The following is a 16,890-nucleotide window of genomic DNA, read 5'->3' as shown; positions in this document are numbered from 1 at the left end:
GCAGATTTAGCAACCCAACAACTTATTGTTTTTAAAACGACACTAAGCAGTATACAGTTAGCACGTACAAATCTAAAGCTGTTAAGATAGCAGGCATGCTAATTCTTTATAAAGCAGTTGTACAATGTGCACTCATATTTATATTAGTATACCTTATATTTCCCCCTTAATGTGCATTATTTAAAATACATTTTTGAAACGTGTGTTGCTTTCTCTTGGCAAGGAAAAAAAGACGCCGTTTTTGGCGCGAGTGTGGCCCGCGCAAGCGCGCGCTGATTGGCTGAACACTGAACCGCACGGACGCATGCATGAAAGACAGCAAACTCCTGTGTGCAGGGAAACGCCGCAGCAGCCCCATTATCCAACACAAATAAAATAACTCAGAAAATCTCTCAGTGAGTATAAAATAGTAATCTATATTCATGTCAGACAATACAGTAGTAGACCACGCTTGCATTTGGCAGTGATTTAGACAGCAATGTTAAAAGATGATAAGATCAGGTGAAATCTGTTCTGTTTAGCGTGGCCCGTGGTGTTGTTAAGCGGGCATTGTGTTTTTCTACAGGCATTTACTCGCTGAGATTGCTTTTGGATTGATATTTACGAACGCAGCAGCAAACGAGTATACCATTATTTACTAAACGTGCTATTTTATTCAGTTGTTTTGTTTGCGATTGCAGGGTGAGCTTTTAGCCGTGCTAACTGTAGCAGTCAATGGGATTTCTTTGACCAAAATGTTAGCATGCTGTTAGCATTGCACGCAACTGTGTTTTCGATGTAATATTTGGTATGATGTTGTGGAAATACTTTGCACATTTGATAAAATGCTATAGGCTATATAGTTTAGTCATCTAGTTTAAACGATTGTTAGTTTAAAGCTAACATTTCGATTTTCTAGGCTCTTCAGTTTTTTCCCCCCACATTGTTTGGCCTTGCTCGCCAAGATCCTTCAGTGGCTTTATGATAGGAACAAATGGCTGGTTTAGCCTAGTATATCTAGTGCAAAGTTAGTTAAATATTATTGTATCGTGACCTATATTAGGTGAATGGCTAGTGACTAGATGATTGCCCAATTTACCCTTGTTTGTTTAGACAGCATGCAATGTTTGCATCTGTTTTATTGGTAGCGTTTAATGTAGTTTAAGTTACACATTCACAGCTCGAAAAATCATTCTGTAATTTCAGGCGTGCTGGTATTTTGTCTGTGATAGTTTTCGAAGAAGTGGCAGAGATTGAGGGGTTTTCCACATTAAACTGAAATGTTATGCATGCTTATTTTTTCGCATATTCTGTTGTTTAAATGTAATTATGCTGAATTATCTGTATACTTAGGGGGGGCTCTGTTTGAATGCTGTAACCCTAGGATCATCTCTGCACTTTCAGAGGTCACGCCCTGAAACCTAAGACTAGGTGAGTAGAGAGAAAAGCACAAATATTGACCTTTGTCATAGCAGTTCAGCTAATAGAAGTTTACCTTAAGACTCATTCATTGTAATGCTTTTTAAACCTCTTTCAGTGGGTTTCCTCCCCAAACCAGGAAGCACACTGCCATTGTTGCTTATAAGAATTAAGTTCAAAATCAGCCATGGGAAAGAAGAACCAGAACCGTGAAGATGAGGATTCTGGGTCCTCTGAGGAAGAGTATGTGGTTGAAAAGGTCTTGGACAGGAGAGTTGTGAAGGGCCGGGTAGAATTTTTCCTTAAGTGGAAAGGCTTTACCGAGTAAGTCTTAATTTACCTTTACAGCATTGTGTTCAGTTATAGGAGTAATGTGTTTAAACAGTAATAATATGTTTGCATCTCTGGAAGTTGAGTGTTACTCTGGATGAATGTTTACACATCCACGTTAAGTGTTACCACACATGAAATGGCAATGCCAAAAGTCTTTACAGAATACTCCTAGTGTTTAAACTCTCATTGTATTTTATGTACAAAGACCTGTAATGTGAGGAAATCTGATAGCTTTAGTTCACCATGCATGAATCATGTGTTGCTTGCAGCAAACACAATACCTGGGAACCAGAGAAGAACCTGGACTGTCCGGAGCTCATTTCTGAGTTCTTGAAGACCTATAAAAAGGGGAGCAGTGGGAGCACACCCAGCAGTAAGTCCTCCAGTACAGGCTCTTCTGTGACCCACCCCAAAGAAAGTAGCAGCAGCGCCACCAGCAAGAGGAAAAACTCGGAAGAAGAGAATGGGAGTAGCAGCAAACCGAAAAAGAAAAAGGAGGTAAAGGGTTAAAAAAGACACAATTCAAGCAAAGCAATTCAACATTTAAGGGAATAATAAACAATTATAATTCACCCATTTCATCTCAAACTCGTGCCTTTTTCTACCGCAGAACACAAAGCAAGATATTTTATGATAGTCCATACAATGCAAGCGAATGATGACCAAATTGTCAAGTTCCAAAAAGCACATAATGGCAGCATTACGGTAATCCATAAGACTCCAGTGGTTTAATCAATGTCTTTTGAAGCAAACTTATTGGTTTTGGTTAAAAACAGAACAAAATTGAATTCCTTTTTCATTGTACATCTCCATTGCAGTCTCTAGACACAATCAGGATTTCAAGTTTGATTACACTTCCTAGTGCTTGACGAATGCAAAGAGCGCTAGAAAATGGTATCGAACTTAAAATCACGATTTGTAGTGAAAAAGAAGTTACATTTTGGTCTGTTGTCGCCAAACATTGCTTGCATCGCTTTAGAAGACATGGATTTAAATCACTGGAGTCATATGTACTACCATCATCCTACATTTATGTCCTTTTTGGACCTTGAACATGTGGTCACCATTTACTTTCATTGAATGGACAATCAGACATCATATTTGTGCAGCAGGGTTCCAGAAGTATAAATCCCATTCATTATCTCCTTACTGGAATTGATTTTTAATGATAACTTTAACCTTTAAACACTAATGCGAGCTCAGAGGTTGTTAATGCTGCACTAAGAAACTTTGTCCCCTCTAGCGACATCTGTGGTTGAAATTAAAAATTGCAAGCAGTTTGTGGAAGAATACTTTAGGTTTGTCATGTTTCAACACTACTGTTCTGGTGTAAGAATCGAATGATTTGAGGTTACCTGGACATCGTGTGTGTGTGTGTGTGTGTGTGTGTGTGTGTGTGTGAGTGATCATGACTGGAAGATGTTCAGAGCCGGATTCATAACGTGATTAAACATTTAAATACAAAATATTTCTTGGTTTGACAAATATAAACAACACTCTTATTGAAATATTTTTAATGAATTGTACACTTTTCTGACACTACACTCAAAGTGGTTTTACATGGAGAACAGGGGACTCTCCTGAATCACCACCAGTTACAAGTATATTTTAATTATTACATTTTTTATTGACACTTATCATTTTAAGAGGTGAAACTGTGATACTGCTCAATGTAAGACTTCATTATTAATCTCATCAACGAAATCGCTGACAAAACCATAAGTTCACAAAAGGTTTTTTGATTTAGTCGATAAATGATCATCATATGTGCCTTTTATTAAATCATACTGATGACAAATATTACAGTTAAAAATTATACTGCAAGATATAAACAGAATTAGATATGGATTCATCTAATCCATGAATCAGTGTGTTGGGCATTCCTCCACTTGAGCTGCGTGAGTTGAACACGCTGAACAGCGGGAAAAATTAACCGCTTGAAAACGGAGTAAAAACCTCAATAAAACATTTCCTATTTATACATGATATTAATGTATACATATATGGAACAACTTACATCTGCACAATGAAACATGAACATGAACTTAATTACGCTCTAGTCAGAATATGCGTAACTTGTGTTGTGAATACACTGTTTCCATAAGAAACGTGCTACACACAATGTATCCTTTCACGGGAAATGAATAAGTTTCTAAAGCATGAAGAATTCAGAATACAGGCTAACTTCTAAAAAAAATAGCTAATATTTTAGTATTCATTATTATTTCAGGAACTCAGGTTTTTCCACAAGGACAGTATATACAGTTATACTGTAAGTTTGATTCATGTTTACATTAGAAAATGTTTTTTTTCCTAAATAATTGAATATTTGATAAGTTTAGTTTCTTACAGATTGACACGTTTGTCAATTTTGCACATCAAGTAAAAATATTCTTTGACAATAATTTATTGTAATTTTTGTCAAGACTATAACAAAAATATGAACACTGCAGTTGATCAAGCATGTGAAACTGTAGGTCTGATAACAATGTAAACTAAAAACATAAATTAGCAAAAATGGGGATAAAATATACTTTATTAAACACGAAAACAATATGTTTACAAAGGCATGTTTTTTTGTAAACAAGCACAGTAACTTCCCCTGACAACGTAGATACGTTGCAACTGGTTAACACGCGTGTAATGTTCGATTCTTAAAAGCATGACAACCCTACCAGACATCATACTGTATCCAAGCATTGTAGCAAGTAAACAACTTTGCCAAAAGGATAACAGATAAACATCCATTCAGCCTGCAGCGATGCTGTTCTGAACTGTGAGTTTGACTGTAATGAACAGTTCCTCAGCTGGAATACGTAACAGCCGGTACTACTTTCCTGTGTTTATGGACATGACGCAAAAGAGGAAAGACATAGCCAGCGAATACGTGCCAAATCTGACCCGACAGCTCAAAATACAAATAATTTTTATAGGTTTACCGAAATGAATCAATTAAGGTAAGGACATTGTTTTGAACGCTGTTTATGTATTTAATCAATAATGGCAATTTGTTCATTTGCAGCTTTAATCGATGGAAATGCTTCTGTGAAGCCATCGGTCCACATGGTTGATTTGATTTATGGCTTAGAACTGTGTAATGAAGAATTTATTTAAATCCTGATGGGGAAAATCTTAATTTTGTCAGGCACTATTTTTATAGTTTTGTAAGTTTGAGAGCCCAAAGAGTATAGGTAAACACTGTTTGGGAATTATTTGATCTTGTATTTATAATTTGCATTTATTACAATTTCAAGATGGATTATCATTTTAGTTGTATTTTTGGTATGGTTTGGGTATCCAGAGGCTCAAATCTCTTTCTTGCTTAATAATTTTCTCAAATATGTAATCATTTAATGTAAAGATCCTGTTTGGTGGATTTCGAGTGGAGATGAAAAAGAAACATTGGTCTGTTTTGAATCATTGGTTGTTGTTTTTTTTGAGCATCATCCTTGTTTCTCTTAGGATGAGATCCTTGTTGCAAGAGGTTTTGAGCGAGGCCTGGAGCCAGAGAAGATTATTGGAGCAACAGACTCCTGTGGAGACCTTATGTTCCTTATGAAGTGGTGAGTACTGTGTGTATGAGAGTCACTGTAGGGCAAAATATCTCCATTCAAAACACTGTATGTACCAGCTCGGCTCTACCAGTCGTTTAGTTTACAACTCTTACAGGAATGATGAATTTTACCCAATGGGGCGATATTATAGTAAACAGGATTTTTTTTTTTAAGCAATAGTTAGATTTGGGGAGGGGGGTCCAAACTAAGCTGCAAAATGACTCATTCACATATTGTTGAAGTGATGTTGTTGCAACAATTGCAACATTAACATATGACTTCCAACATTTACATATCAACACTTATTCAGCAATTTGGCCCACCCTGATTTGTGAACTTCAAGTATGTGGAGGTTAGCCATTGTTAAGAGGTCTTTCACATACATGTGGCTTAAAAACAGCCCATTTAATTGTAAGGGTCAGAAAGTGTGTTGAAAATTATGAACTAATTTAATGATGACATTTTGCTAAAATACATTTTTACTAACATTATAAGTGTTCTTCAGGGGGGAAAATATAGGAGCTATGTTCTACGTTTTTGTAGCTATGATCATTATCACTTTGACTGGGTTGTACATTTTACATCAATGTCTATTTTTATCGGTCAGTAAACTGTTGAGATACTTGATATTTTAATGCGACATTTATATCACAAGAACTATGGCAAGAGTTGTTTGTGTTAAAGTGCTGTGTTGCGAGTTATTGACAATTTCTTTTAATTCTAAGCTTGCAATGACCACCATTGGCTTAGCTTTTTAATGTCAAAATGATGGAAAGCATTTACACTTTTCCATCAATGTTTTTACAATTCTATAAATGGCGGAAAACTTTCAGTTAATGCAACTTCTCTTAGTAGAAGGGAACCGCTTACGCAGTCAATTTTATTGTTTATTTTTTTATTATATTAGAACTCAAGCCAATACAGTGCAGGATGATAAATAAATTAGACACAAAATAGTACCCCACTTAATGCAAATGCTTTTCTTTGTTCCTTATGTCCCACAACAGGAAGGACTCTGATGAGGCAGATCTTGTGCTTGCAAAAGAAGCCAATCACAAGTGCCCACAGATTGTCATTGCCTTCTACGAGGAGCGTCTGACCTGGCACGAAGATGGTGACAAGAAAGAGAAGAGTGCCACGGCTGTTTAAAGGATGGAGGAGGGGAGGACAGAAACCAAATCCTCCAAACCTCGTCCTCTATATCACACTGTTGACACTCTCATAGCCAACTTTTAACGGACCATTTAAAAAGAAACGGCCAGCTAGTAGTGGAGGTTACTGCCCACCTTAAACCTCCGTCCACCCTTCAATTAAAAAAAGCATTTCCCATCAGACAACTTCTCGAGCCATCTTAAAGTGAGCCAAATGTTCATGGAAAATGGAGTCTGCAGCAGATTGGTGGAATGTGATATATCTTTCTCTCCCTGATCTACCCTCTGTTTTGTCATGATTTGTGCCCCTACAACTATGTTCTTAAGATGTATTCTGTGCTAGTGTAGATGTGAACCGTACATGTCAACGTTTTAACTTTATTCACACAGTTGATTTGTAGTATTGTCCAGACTGAAAATATCAGTTTTGCGTTTGACATCTTTAACCCTGGACAAAGTCGTGATGGCATTTTTGGTTACATTTGGAAAGTTGCATCCCAATTGAAGTTACTTTCTTTCCCTTTTAACGATAAGGTACAATTTTATTGTATACCTTTTTTAACTACTCAAATGGGGAACCTTAGATGCTAAAATGCGGTCATTAGGGTTTAGTTTGTGTTTAACAGTAAAGCCACATTATATAGGAATTAACTGTATGGAGATCCAGAGATTGTTTTAAGACATTTTAATCGTTAGCTTTGAATCGTTTAATTTTCTTTCTTTTTCCCTACTAATATCTGTAAAATATCATATACCTGTTGACTGGCCCTTGAACTAATTACTGAGGACTGAGGCAATTGTCATTCTACGAGTTTGTATTGGAAGACCATTTTATCTGTTTGTAAACCTTTTATTTTTTTTCATTACATTGCTTTGCTCAGAAGTCCAACGAATATGCCCCCTCTTGTGGCTAATTTGGTGAATCAATTCCCAGTTTAGGCTCATGAACCTAATGCTGACCTCATTCAAGTGATAGTTTAACCATATGCCAGTTTCTTGTTTTACCTTTTTTTTTTTTTTCTTCTTTATTTTAACCTGTAGTTGAATCAATAAAATGGTGTATCAAGGTCAAGTGACAGTTATGTTCTCAGTAGTGATTACATTTTTCTTATGTTCTTTGAAGAGTCACTGGATGGAATCTACTGATAATGGTGGACAAAAACGGTTTCATTTACAAAAAAAAAAAAAGAAGCTTCATTTATGCATGTAGTCCATGTTGACAGCAGTGACATCCTCAGTTATTTTCAAAGGTTTTAGTTTAATGAGATGGAATTGTTTGTTGGAAGAGTTTTGAAACATTCAAACAGGGTTGAACTTATTGTGTAGTTGAAAAATAGTTTAACTCTCTACTTGTGTGCTTTTGTCGGATGACAAGCGAGCCTTTCCTGCCATGATCAGTTCTAAAGTTACCCTGATCTAGCGGTTGTTTTTAAAATGTGCAACATTAGATGTCTTTTATTATGTTAAGTGCACAGCTTTTTTTTTCCTTTTTTTTTTGGTCAACACTTAACAGTTGAAAATTTTGGAAACCCGAAACTGTCTTTTTTTTAAATAAGTCATACAAAATAAATTTCATTGTAGATGAAATCGATTACACAAGTTTTTACTCTTGTGATGTGAAGCTCATTATATTAATTTGTGTGTATGAGTGATCGGCCGATATGGGTTTTTTAATTGTTGATGCAATATACAGAAAGCAGGGTGGCCAATATATCACAAAATATTATAAAGTAAATAACAAACAAAATTGCTAAAAAAACAATGAATAAATTCTTATTTAGCACTATTTACTAAATTTCACACTAACCTTTAACTTGTAATATTGTATATAAAAAGGTAGATAGCAGGTTCTTCAGATTTCTTTTAAGTCTTCATTTTAGTAGTTTATTTGCACATGAAGAAATTGTTAATATATTGGAAGCAGTAAACCAGACACACAGTACAACCATGGATGGCATGTCCACGTTAGCAAATGCATTAATTCAAAATACAGAATTAAACCAATTGTACATACAGTGCATAGTGAATAAGACATTTACTTTAGCACACATGAAGCGCTTTTACTATTTCTTAAGTTGCACTTGTGCGGATCCAGCGCAAGCAGCGATCTCCTGACAGTTTAAACAGCCTGGATCACCTGCTTGGATTGTCATGGAGTGACCGTCATGATTTGTGAATCTTTTGAGGAACTTTTGATTCTGGCTGATAGAATACATGGTTCAGAGGAAGCTAGATGAGTGCTTGATGGGAAGAAAATGCTGGATTTCCGTGAGGTTCGTGAATTATTTATTTTTTAAACTAGATAACTGTATATTTTCAGACACTGTAATACAAGTTTTATTGATATTTGCCTTTTATAATTAGAAAAGTTAAAGGTGACAGGGAACTGTTGAGGCGTGACTGATATATATGATTTAGGAGGTAAATAAATGAACGCTCCATATGCTGGATCTGCTGAAATTGTGTGAGGTTGGTTTATTACATCTGTTTAAATGAGATATGCACGCATTTGCAGATGGTATATGATGTTAGTTTTATTGAAATGCGCCTTTTATCATTAGACAAGACAATAAAATGTTACATGGAACTGTTGAGGAAAGATTGGGAGAATGAAACAGGCAAGCACTTTAAGAGCTCAAACGCATCTGTCGCGACTGATATGTGGACGTTTAAATGATTGCGTTGCACACCGGTCGATTTTTAACATGATGGCACATAACAACAAAACAAACTGTGACTGGTCTTTTACATATCTCAGTCGCTTAACATGCAATGATTCTCAAATCAGCCAAATGGGAAAATATGGCTAATGCTGATAATCAAGCATTTCCGAATGTCGGCCGATTTATCGGCTTCGGCGATATAGCCTACCTTGCACTGCGCACGGCCAACGTGTCCGGGAATGATTAAGTTTGCCAGACAAATTGTAAAAAAAAGTCCAGTCATCTCATTTCGGTGTTTATTTTGTGATGGACTATGCATGCACATTTGAAGCTCTGTTATTTCAGGTATTTCTCTAAATAACGTAGAATTCTGCTCTAAAGATCATGTTTGTGCTTAGATTAAAGTGGGGGCAATGCCATCTCTTGCAGAGCACCTTGTTCCTCTAATCTGATCTTTCTATTTACAAAAGTAATGTTTGGGAGACTAACATTTATTTTTCCTATTGACACACTAGAGCTGAAGATAAAAATAACCATCTTAAGACAAAAGTTTTTGTGAAACATCTTAAGTGCCTAAAACTTTTGCACAGTATTGTATGTATATATATATCGATCAGCCACAACATTAAAACCTCCTGCCTAATATCATGTAAATCCCCCTCGTGAAACAGCGCTGACCCGTCAAAGCATGGACTCCACAAGACCTATGAAGGTGTCCTGTGGTATCTGGCACCAAGCAGATCCTTTAAGTCCTGTAATATGCGAAGTGGGGCCTCCGTGGATCAGACTTGTTGGTCTGACATCTTTTCCTGAAAACTATTGATTTTTGAATTATGCTGCATCCACACCACTAGGTGTCACTAAGTCCAAAATGATATGAACAAAAAGTTATTAAGGGCACCTTTAAGCTAAATTAACAGCATTTATGGCATAATGTTGATTACCGTAAGAAATTATTTTGACTCGTCTTTTGTATGTACAGGAATGTGCATTTTCTTAATCAACAAGTCAGTTTGTTGTTTGAATTCTTTGTCTACTAGTCAGTGTAAAGGATAATAATGTATAATTAGGCTGTTATGTTCATTTGACCCCGATCAGACATGTTTCAGAGGGATATATGGACACTAAACACAGCACTTCAACATTGTAACTAATGGATATTCAACAAAATTATAGGCTGAATATAATTTTTATTGCACAAAACTATCAAGAAAGAAATAAGAAAGGCTCCTCAAAACTGCTTATGCACATCCTGAACGCATAATTACGCGCTTCAATTTAACCAGAGCACTTAATTTTCGCTGTGCACTGAAAAGCGCAGAACTGCAATGAAATGATTCTGGTACACCTCAAGTTCACGATAACAAGTTGTTTTTTGTTCACCTTTTTAACTGCAACTCTTTATTTAAGATGTGTCAGACAGAATCATCGAAAGACATTAATCTCTCCAAAGCTCCTCACAAATACGGGAACGTCACTCACAGCAGAGGATTTAACATCCGACAGTGATCGTCTTGTATTGTTGTTGCAATGCTTTGATGGCTGAAACAGCAGCAGGGCATACATGTACTTAACTTAAAAGTATTAAAGAGACTAAACGTCCGGCAGAAGGTTTTACTGTGCTGAGTATTATTCACTTTTAAGCACAGCAAGCTGTGCACCTTATTCATCTTAGCGCCATCTTTGATTTTTAATGGCAACGCTATGAGGGATAGAAGTCTCTTCAATGTCATGAATAAAGCTGTACAAAGCTCCTCGATCACATCTTATTTTCCACAACTCATGTTGTCTGGAGTTCTTTGTATACTGGATGTACTTGGACAGATATTTAATCACTGTTTTCTCCGCAAGAAGTTCTGTTGTCTACCATGTAGGCTAAGCTATATATGGCACTAACTATGGTAGTGAATGGGGCCATAAACATGACAATACACACTGTTTCAAAAGTATGGCCATATAAAAAAAGATTGTTTTGAACCCAGAAAATCCCCTTTTCCTGAAAAGCAGTGCTGAGGTTCACCAGCAGATGTCATAATGGAGCAACTCTGGCCTATTTTTTTGGATTTGTCAAGAAATATTATCATACACAGAATGTACAGCAGCATATTGGAACATATCTAGACGGATCCTAGAGAAAAAAGGATTCTGTAAGGGTTTGCGCTTTGGATGCTTTTTCATCCAAATTCAGAGTGAAAGATTTGGCTTATAAATGGACTGTGATGTTGGACTTTTCACATAGCATCATACAGTATTTATGTCCACTGATATGTGAGGGATGCAGCTCATATTTCAAAGGGATAATTCACTCAAAAAAATCTGTCATCATTTACTCACCCTCGTGTGGGTGAGTCATTCCAAACCCGATTGACTTTCATCCAAGGAACACAAAAGTAAATGTTGGGCAGAATATTAGGAACTTTCACCCTCAATCATTCCCTTTCAATGCATAACTTTTCACATACAATGAAAGTGAATGGTTATTTAAGACAACATTCTGCCTAACATCTCGGAAGAATAATTTATATAAGATTTAGAACAACATAAAGGTTTGGAATTGATTACAGAATTTTCATTTTTCTAAATTTTGACCTGCTCTTGATGCAGTTTAATAAAACAAATGCAGATTTATTCTAGTTTGCTGTTCCCTTTACCTTTTGTACCCCATTTCGGAGACATTGAGATCATTGTAAATGTGGTTTGTAGCTCCTTCTTGGCCTCAGCTCCACACAGTCCAGATCTTAGGAGAGGTGGCGTCTGAGCCTTAACCACTCCCTTTACATACTGTCTGATGGCTGCTTTCTCGACTACCTCAGTGGCAGTGGAATTTTCCAAAGGAGAAAAGGAGATGTAGTGCAACTCTAAAATGGAATGCAGAGGTCACTAGTAAATTTGTAGCCCTGAGGAGCAGAAGTCTCAGCAGAGTTAGTGAGAGGCTGCATTTATGCTTTATGGAATGCTGGAGAGCTGTCACACTTGGTCTGCTCCACCGAGGCCATGATCTTAAAGGAATAGTTCAGACAAAAATGAAAATTCAACACCTTGTCATTCCAAACTTCTGTACGCTGTTATTTTGCATGGAATATAAACAGTGAATTCTTGAAGAATGTTTACGCAGCTTTGTCCAGAACAACAGTTAATATTAATATAACAGTTTCATGTCTGAAAAGCTTCAAAAACATCATAACAGAACCATACGAGTAGTCCATGCGACTATATTTCAAGTTTTCTGAAGCCATATGATAGCTCTGTTTGAGGAACAGACAAAAAGATTGTTATTCTTAAGAATGCTTCCACTGCAGCTCTCAAATCGTATTCTTTATCATGCATGTTCAGACTGGAGCTTCAGGTTAGTTTATGACATGACAATTAGTGTTGTTTTGGCATCAATGTCATGATGTGCAATTTTTTAATCAACATCATGATTGATTGTGAATGATAACATTTCAAACAAAGTCATCTTATGGCTTCAGAAGACTGAATATTTGCTCAAGATGAGTCATGTTGAGTATTTTTACTTTTTGGAGCTTTACAGCCATGGTCAATGAACTGTTGTTGTACAGCAAAAAGCTGCACAATATTTCACCAAACAAAGGTTCTTTGTCGGCATGTGGTTCCATAAAGATCCTCTTCAAAATGTTGTACAGAGCGGTTATCTGAGTTACCGTTAACTTTCTGTCAGCTCAAACCTTTATGGCCATTCTCTGTTGACCTCTCTTATCAACAAGGTGTTTCCGTCTGCAGAATTGCCACTCACTGGATGTTTTTTGTTTTTGAGCACCAAAAGTAAATTTTAGAGACTGTTGTATATGAAATTCCCAAGAAATCAGCAGTTACAGAAATACTCTAATCAGCCCATCAGGCACCAACAATCATGCCACGGTCGAAATCACAGAGTTCACATTTTTTCCTCATTCTGATGGTTGATGTGAACATTAACAGTATCTGCATGATTTTATGCATTGCACTATAGATAATCAGATGAATAGGTGTACAGGTGTTCTTAATAAAGTGCTTGGTGAGTGAAGGTTTTGAATGACTCGAGGGTGAGTCAATTATGATAATGATTTTATTTTTATTTTGTGTGATCTGTTCCTTTAAGAGAAAGGCAAAAAGAAAGTAACATGAGGATATGCAAAGACTAAGTATTGCAATTGTAGTCACATTTTAGATGTGAACAATTACATCTATTACTGGAACAAAAGGAGCATTGATAACACTTTACCATAAGGTTGTATTCATTAACATTAGTTAACTACATTAGTTGACATGAATGACCCAAAATGAAGAAAATAAAATATAATAATAAATAAATACTTTATCGTCATATATAGCCTATATTTTATTTAATGTTAAATTCAACATATGAAAACATTTTAAGAATTAAAAATTGTATATGTTAACATTAGTTAATGGATTATGAACTAACAGAGCAATTGTTTAAAAAAAAAGTACTTTAACCTAGATTATTAAATGCTGTAAAAACATATGGTTCATTATTAGTTCATGATAGCTAATGCATTTACTAATGTTAACAAATACAACCTTGAACTTGTTAATGGAGCATTGAAGTTAAATCTGCAATGCTAACGACTACATGCAAATTGTTGCCTTATTTTGAGTAACATCAAACTCAACCAACTAGTTATACAGAAAGAAGAGAGTGCACGCTTGGAATATATTTGCTGTTTGCCGAAGCAAAAAAGTCAGCAAGTAGCGAATGGACTCTGTGTGCATGATTTCTGGGATGAATGTGGTCCGATGGGTTTTTGCTACGCATAAGCTAAAATAGATGGCTGTCAAGGGGACCACTGAACAGCTGTGGTCGAGGGCAGGAGTTTGGGAGGGGAAGACTGCACCAGTATGCTCTCGATCCACACTGCACCACCATCCAAACCACCACACACACACACACACACACACACACACACTGCACTTGAGCGCCATCCCTTTATTTGGATCAGTGAACAGAGTCTGTAGCCCTCGGAAGTACAATTTACAGTTTCGCAACCTCTCATTCCGAATGTAATAAAGAACCAACCAAGCACTGCTACACCACAATTTTGCAGAGTTTTAGTGCAAGATTATGTGTGCCATCATTAAAGACGCAAGGTGCTACCATTACACGTGACCTTCTGAGGCACTTATCGCCCCTCTGTTGTGTATCGGATCGTTGTTCGAACCATACACCCTTGATGACTTGCTCTGCAGTTTCTCCTGTGCAATAATCAGTGATGCTGCAATGGCGCTCTTATTTGGCCTGCAATTGCATTTAATGAGCAGCAAAGCGTTGAGAGACAAAGCCCAACATCTCTTGGCAGCCCCCTCTGTGGAGCGAGCAGTCTGCCGTTATGTCCAATCCTCCACCACCCCCATCTCTTCCTCTAGCCGGGGGAGTGAGAGAATTATGGCAGCCATAAAAGGCAGATAATGCATTGTTAACTAATTCTGTCTGCTCAGAGCTGATGTATCCAGTGCTCTAAATCTCCATGCCTCCAATAAAATGCAAATGCTAATGCTCGTCCTCCACGAGCTGTTATAATTATTAACAGGCCGGAGGTAAAAGCTGAGATTGGGTGGGGCAGCGGACGACATAGACTGTGTGAGGTTTGGCTTCCTCAGATGCTCAGCAGGAGAGAAGATGCTGAACACCTATTAGAGCTGCATTTAATAGCACACCTCTCTATGAACGGCCCAAATCTGGTGATGTAGCTTTTGAAGGCTGGGAGTAGAATTACCAGAGAGTAAATGTCAGTGTGTATTACTCTGTGAACTGATTCATGGGCTTTTGGTGTATTAGCTTTGAGCAAATCATTACATTACTTGGTATGTATTATTTACAGCACGCATGCACTACGAGTTTCAGTACTGAAATATTACACCTCTTAAGGACATTCTAATTATAAAAATCTGGGCTTCTAAATCATAAATATTAATTTTAATACTTTCATTAATGTGTTACATGCTATGTGCTTTGGCATGGCTTCGACCAATCTTTGATGTTAGAAATTGCATTAATGAAATCTTCCGGGTTCAATACAAGTTAAGCTCAATCGACAGCGTGTAGCATAATGTTGATTACCACAAACAATAATTTTGTCTCGTCCCTCGTTTACAAAAAAATTGTGGCTATAAATAAGTTGCTCACAATGGAAGTGAATGGGGCCAGTAAGTAAACGTTAAAATGTAAATTGTTTCAAAAGCCACAAGATGTACACATGATACGTGCTAACATAATTTTAGTGTGATAAAATCGCTCAGTGTAAAATTTTATTCTAAACTACAGCTTTGTTGCCATAACGACGTAACGGCATTAGCGATATTTTCTATTATGATAAAAAAATTATATAAATATTTAAATAGATTTTAACACACTAAAATAATGTTAGGACTGGCCCCATTGATTTACATTGTAAGTGGCTTCCTTTTTTAAATAAATGATGGATGAGATTATATTGATTACAGTGAATAGGTGACAATCTTGCACTTTCATTTCTTTCCTTGGTTTTGTCGTGAAATCAAGAAGAAAAAAAGAAGCACAGTGCAGTTTCCTTGTTCTCATTCCTGTGTCACTACACCCTGTAACATACTGCGACTTCTAAACATTGATTCAGATCTATACTTCAATTACAAAATGGTAGTTGTCTTCCATTTGTTAATGATGTGTGATTTGTGTACCTTCTATGCTTGCCATGTTCCATAATTAGATTGTAAATTCATTTTCACACTGGCATAAGAAAGATTGATCTTGAAAGAAAGAGTGATACTGCCTCTAAACTTGAGCTAACAAATATTTTTGATGTTTTTTTTCAAGCTTTAAATCCACATGGAATTAATCTACTAGAATATTGGCCCAGCAATTACGCATACTCATTTATAGATTTTTTTTTCTATGATTTATATTATGTCTATCCATAAATGTGGCGTGAGTGATCTCCTAGCATAAAATATTGACCACTCTGTTAATATTGCCTATCATAGACCAAATTCGCATCTAAATGTAGGTTTCAATAGCTTTGCACTTAGTAGTATTGCTCTGACGACTGATATTTAATGCTTGCATAAATCCATACTGATCGTTGTGCAGAAACTAATCACACAGTTAATCTCAGTAACCGTCTCATGTCTCTGTTCTGAAATTACACTCTAATGTGTGTATTCACGGTATCAAAGAAACAATCTAAACACCTTTGAGTCTGCAGGCCAGTGGCAAAATTCTCAGGATGCAAATCAACAGTTTTTAATGAAATCTGATTACATAGTAATCAGTTACTGTAATCTCATTTCTTTTTACTAGTAATGTTTTAGTAGTGTAACACGTGTAATCCAATCGACAATACTTGTAATCAGATTACAGTTCATGACTTTCAATTTAAGTATTTAATTTAATTAATTTAAGTATTTCAAATTTCTTTATAAATTACTAATACCCTTATAAGTTTGTGCGGTATAACGGTACTAAAGGAATATCGCGATACCAAAAAAATGTATACGGTAAAATATCATCTTGTTGTTAATTTTGGTACCATACTAAAGTATGTTGCCATTAGCAAAATGTAATGTGAGAGTTTTGATAAAAAAGCCTCTATATGGCCAAATGTGATCATTAAACAGCACAAGGATGTCATTTAAAGAAATAATATACAGTCACATGTGCTGCGTGCCACAGTATGAATAAGAGGCACGCACACGAACACACTCACAAACGCAACACACACTACTAATGCTTGATTTTCATGCAGTGTGTCCAATAGTATCCGTCTGCAGAGCCACAGATCAGTGTGTTGAGTGTAT

The 16,890-nt window shown here is 36.4% G+C and overlaps 1 protein-coding gene across 1 annotated transcript; it reads left to right on the top strand.

Moving 5' to 3' along the window:
• The first annotated feature begins 260 nt into the window (after positions 1 to 260).
• LOC127628669 (chromobox protein homolog 5-like) lies at positions 261 to 8,014 on the top strand. The gene is made up of 6 exons (XM_052105453.1): positions 261 to 395; positions 1,333 to 1,410; positions 1,517 to 1,722; positions 2,001 to 2,229; positions 5,194 to 5,294; positions 6,293 to 8,014. Exons 3-6 carry the CDS (start codon positions 1,586 to 1,588, stop codon positions 6,432 to 6,434), a joined length of 609 nt encoding a protein of 202 aa, XP_051961413.1. The 5' UTR covers positions 261 to 395; positions 1,333 to 1,410; positions 1,517 to 1,585; the 3' UTR covers positions 6,435 to 8,014.
• Positions 8,015 to 16,890: the final 8,876 nt, after the last annotated feature.

Source organism: Xyrauchen texanus, chromosome 35 (genome assembly GCF_025860055.1).
Source record: "Xyrauchen texanus isolate HMW12.3.18 chromosome 35, RBS_HiC_50CHRs, whole genome shotgun sequence".
In the NCBI taxonomy this organism is placed as follows: domain Eukaryota; kingdom Metazoa; phylum Chordata; class Actinopteri; order Cypriniformes; family Catostomidae; genus Xyrauchen; species Xyrauchen texanus.
The sequence above is the reverse complement of the archived record's forward strand: the minus strand, read 5'-3'. Positions and strand labels throughout refer to the sequence as shown.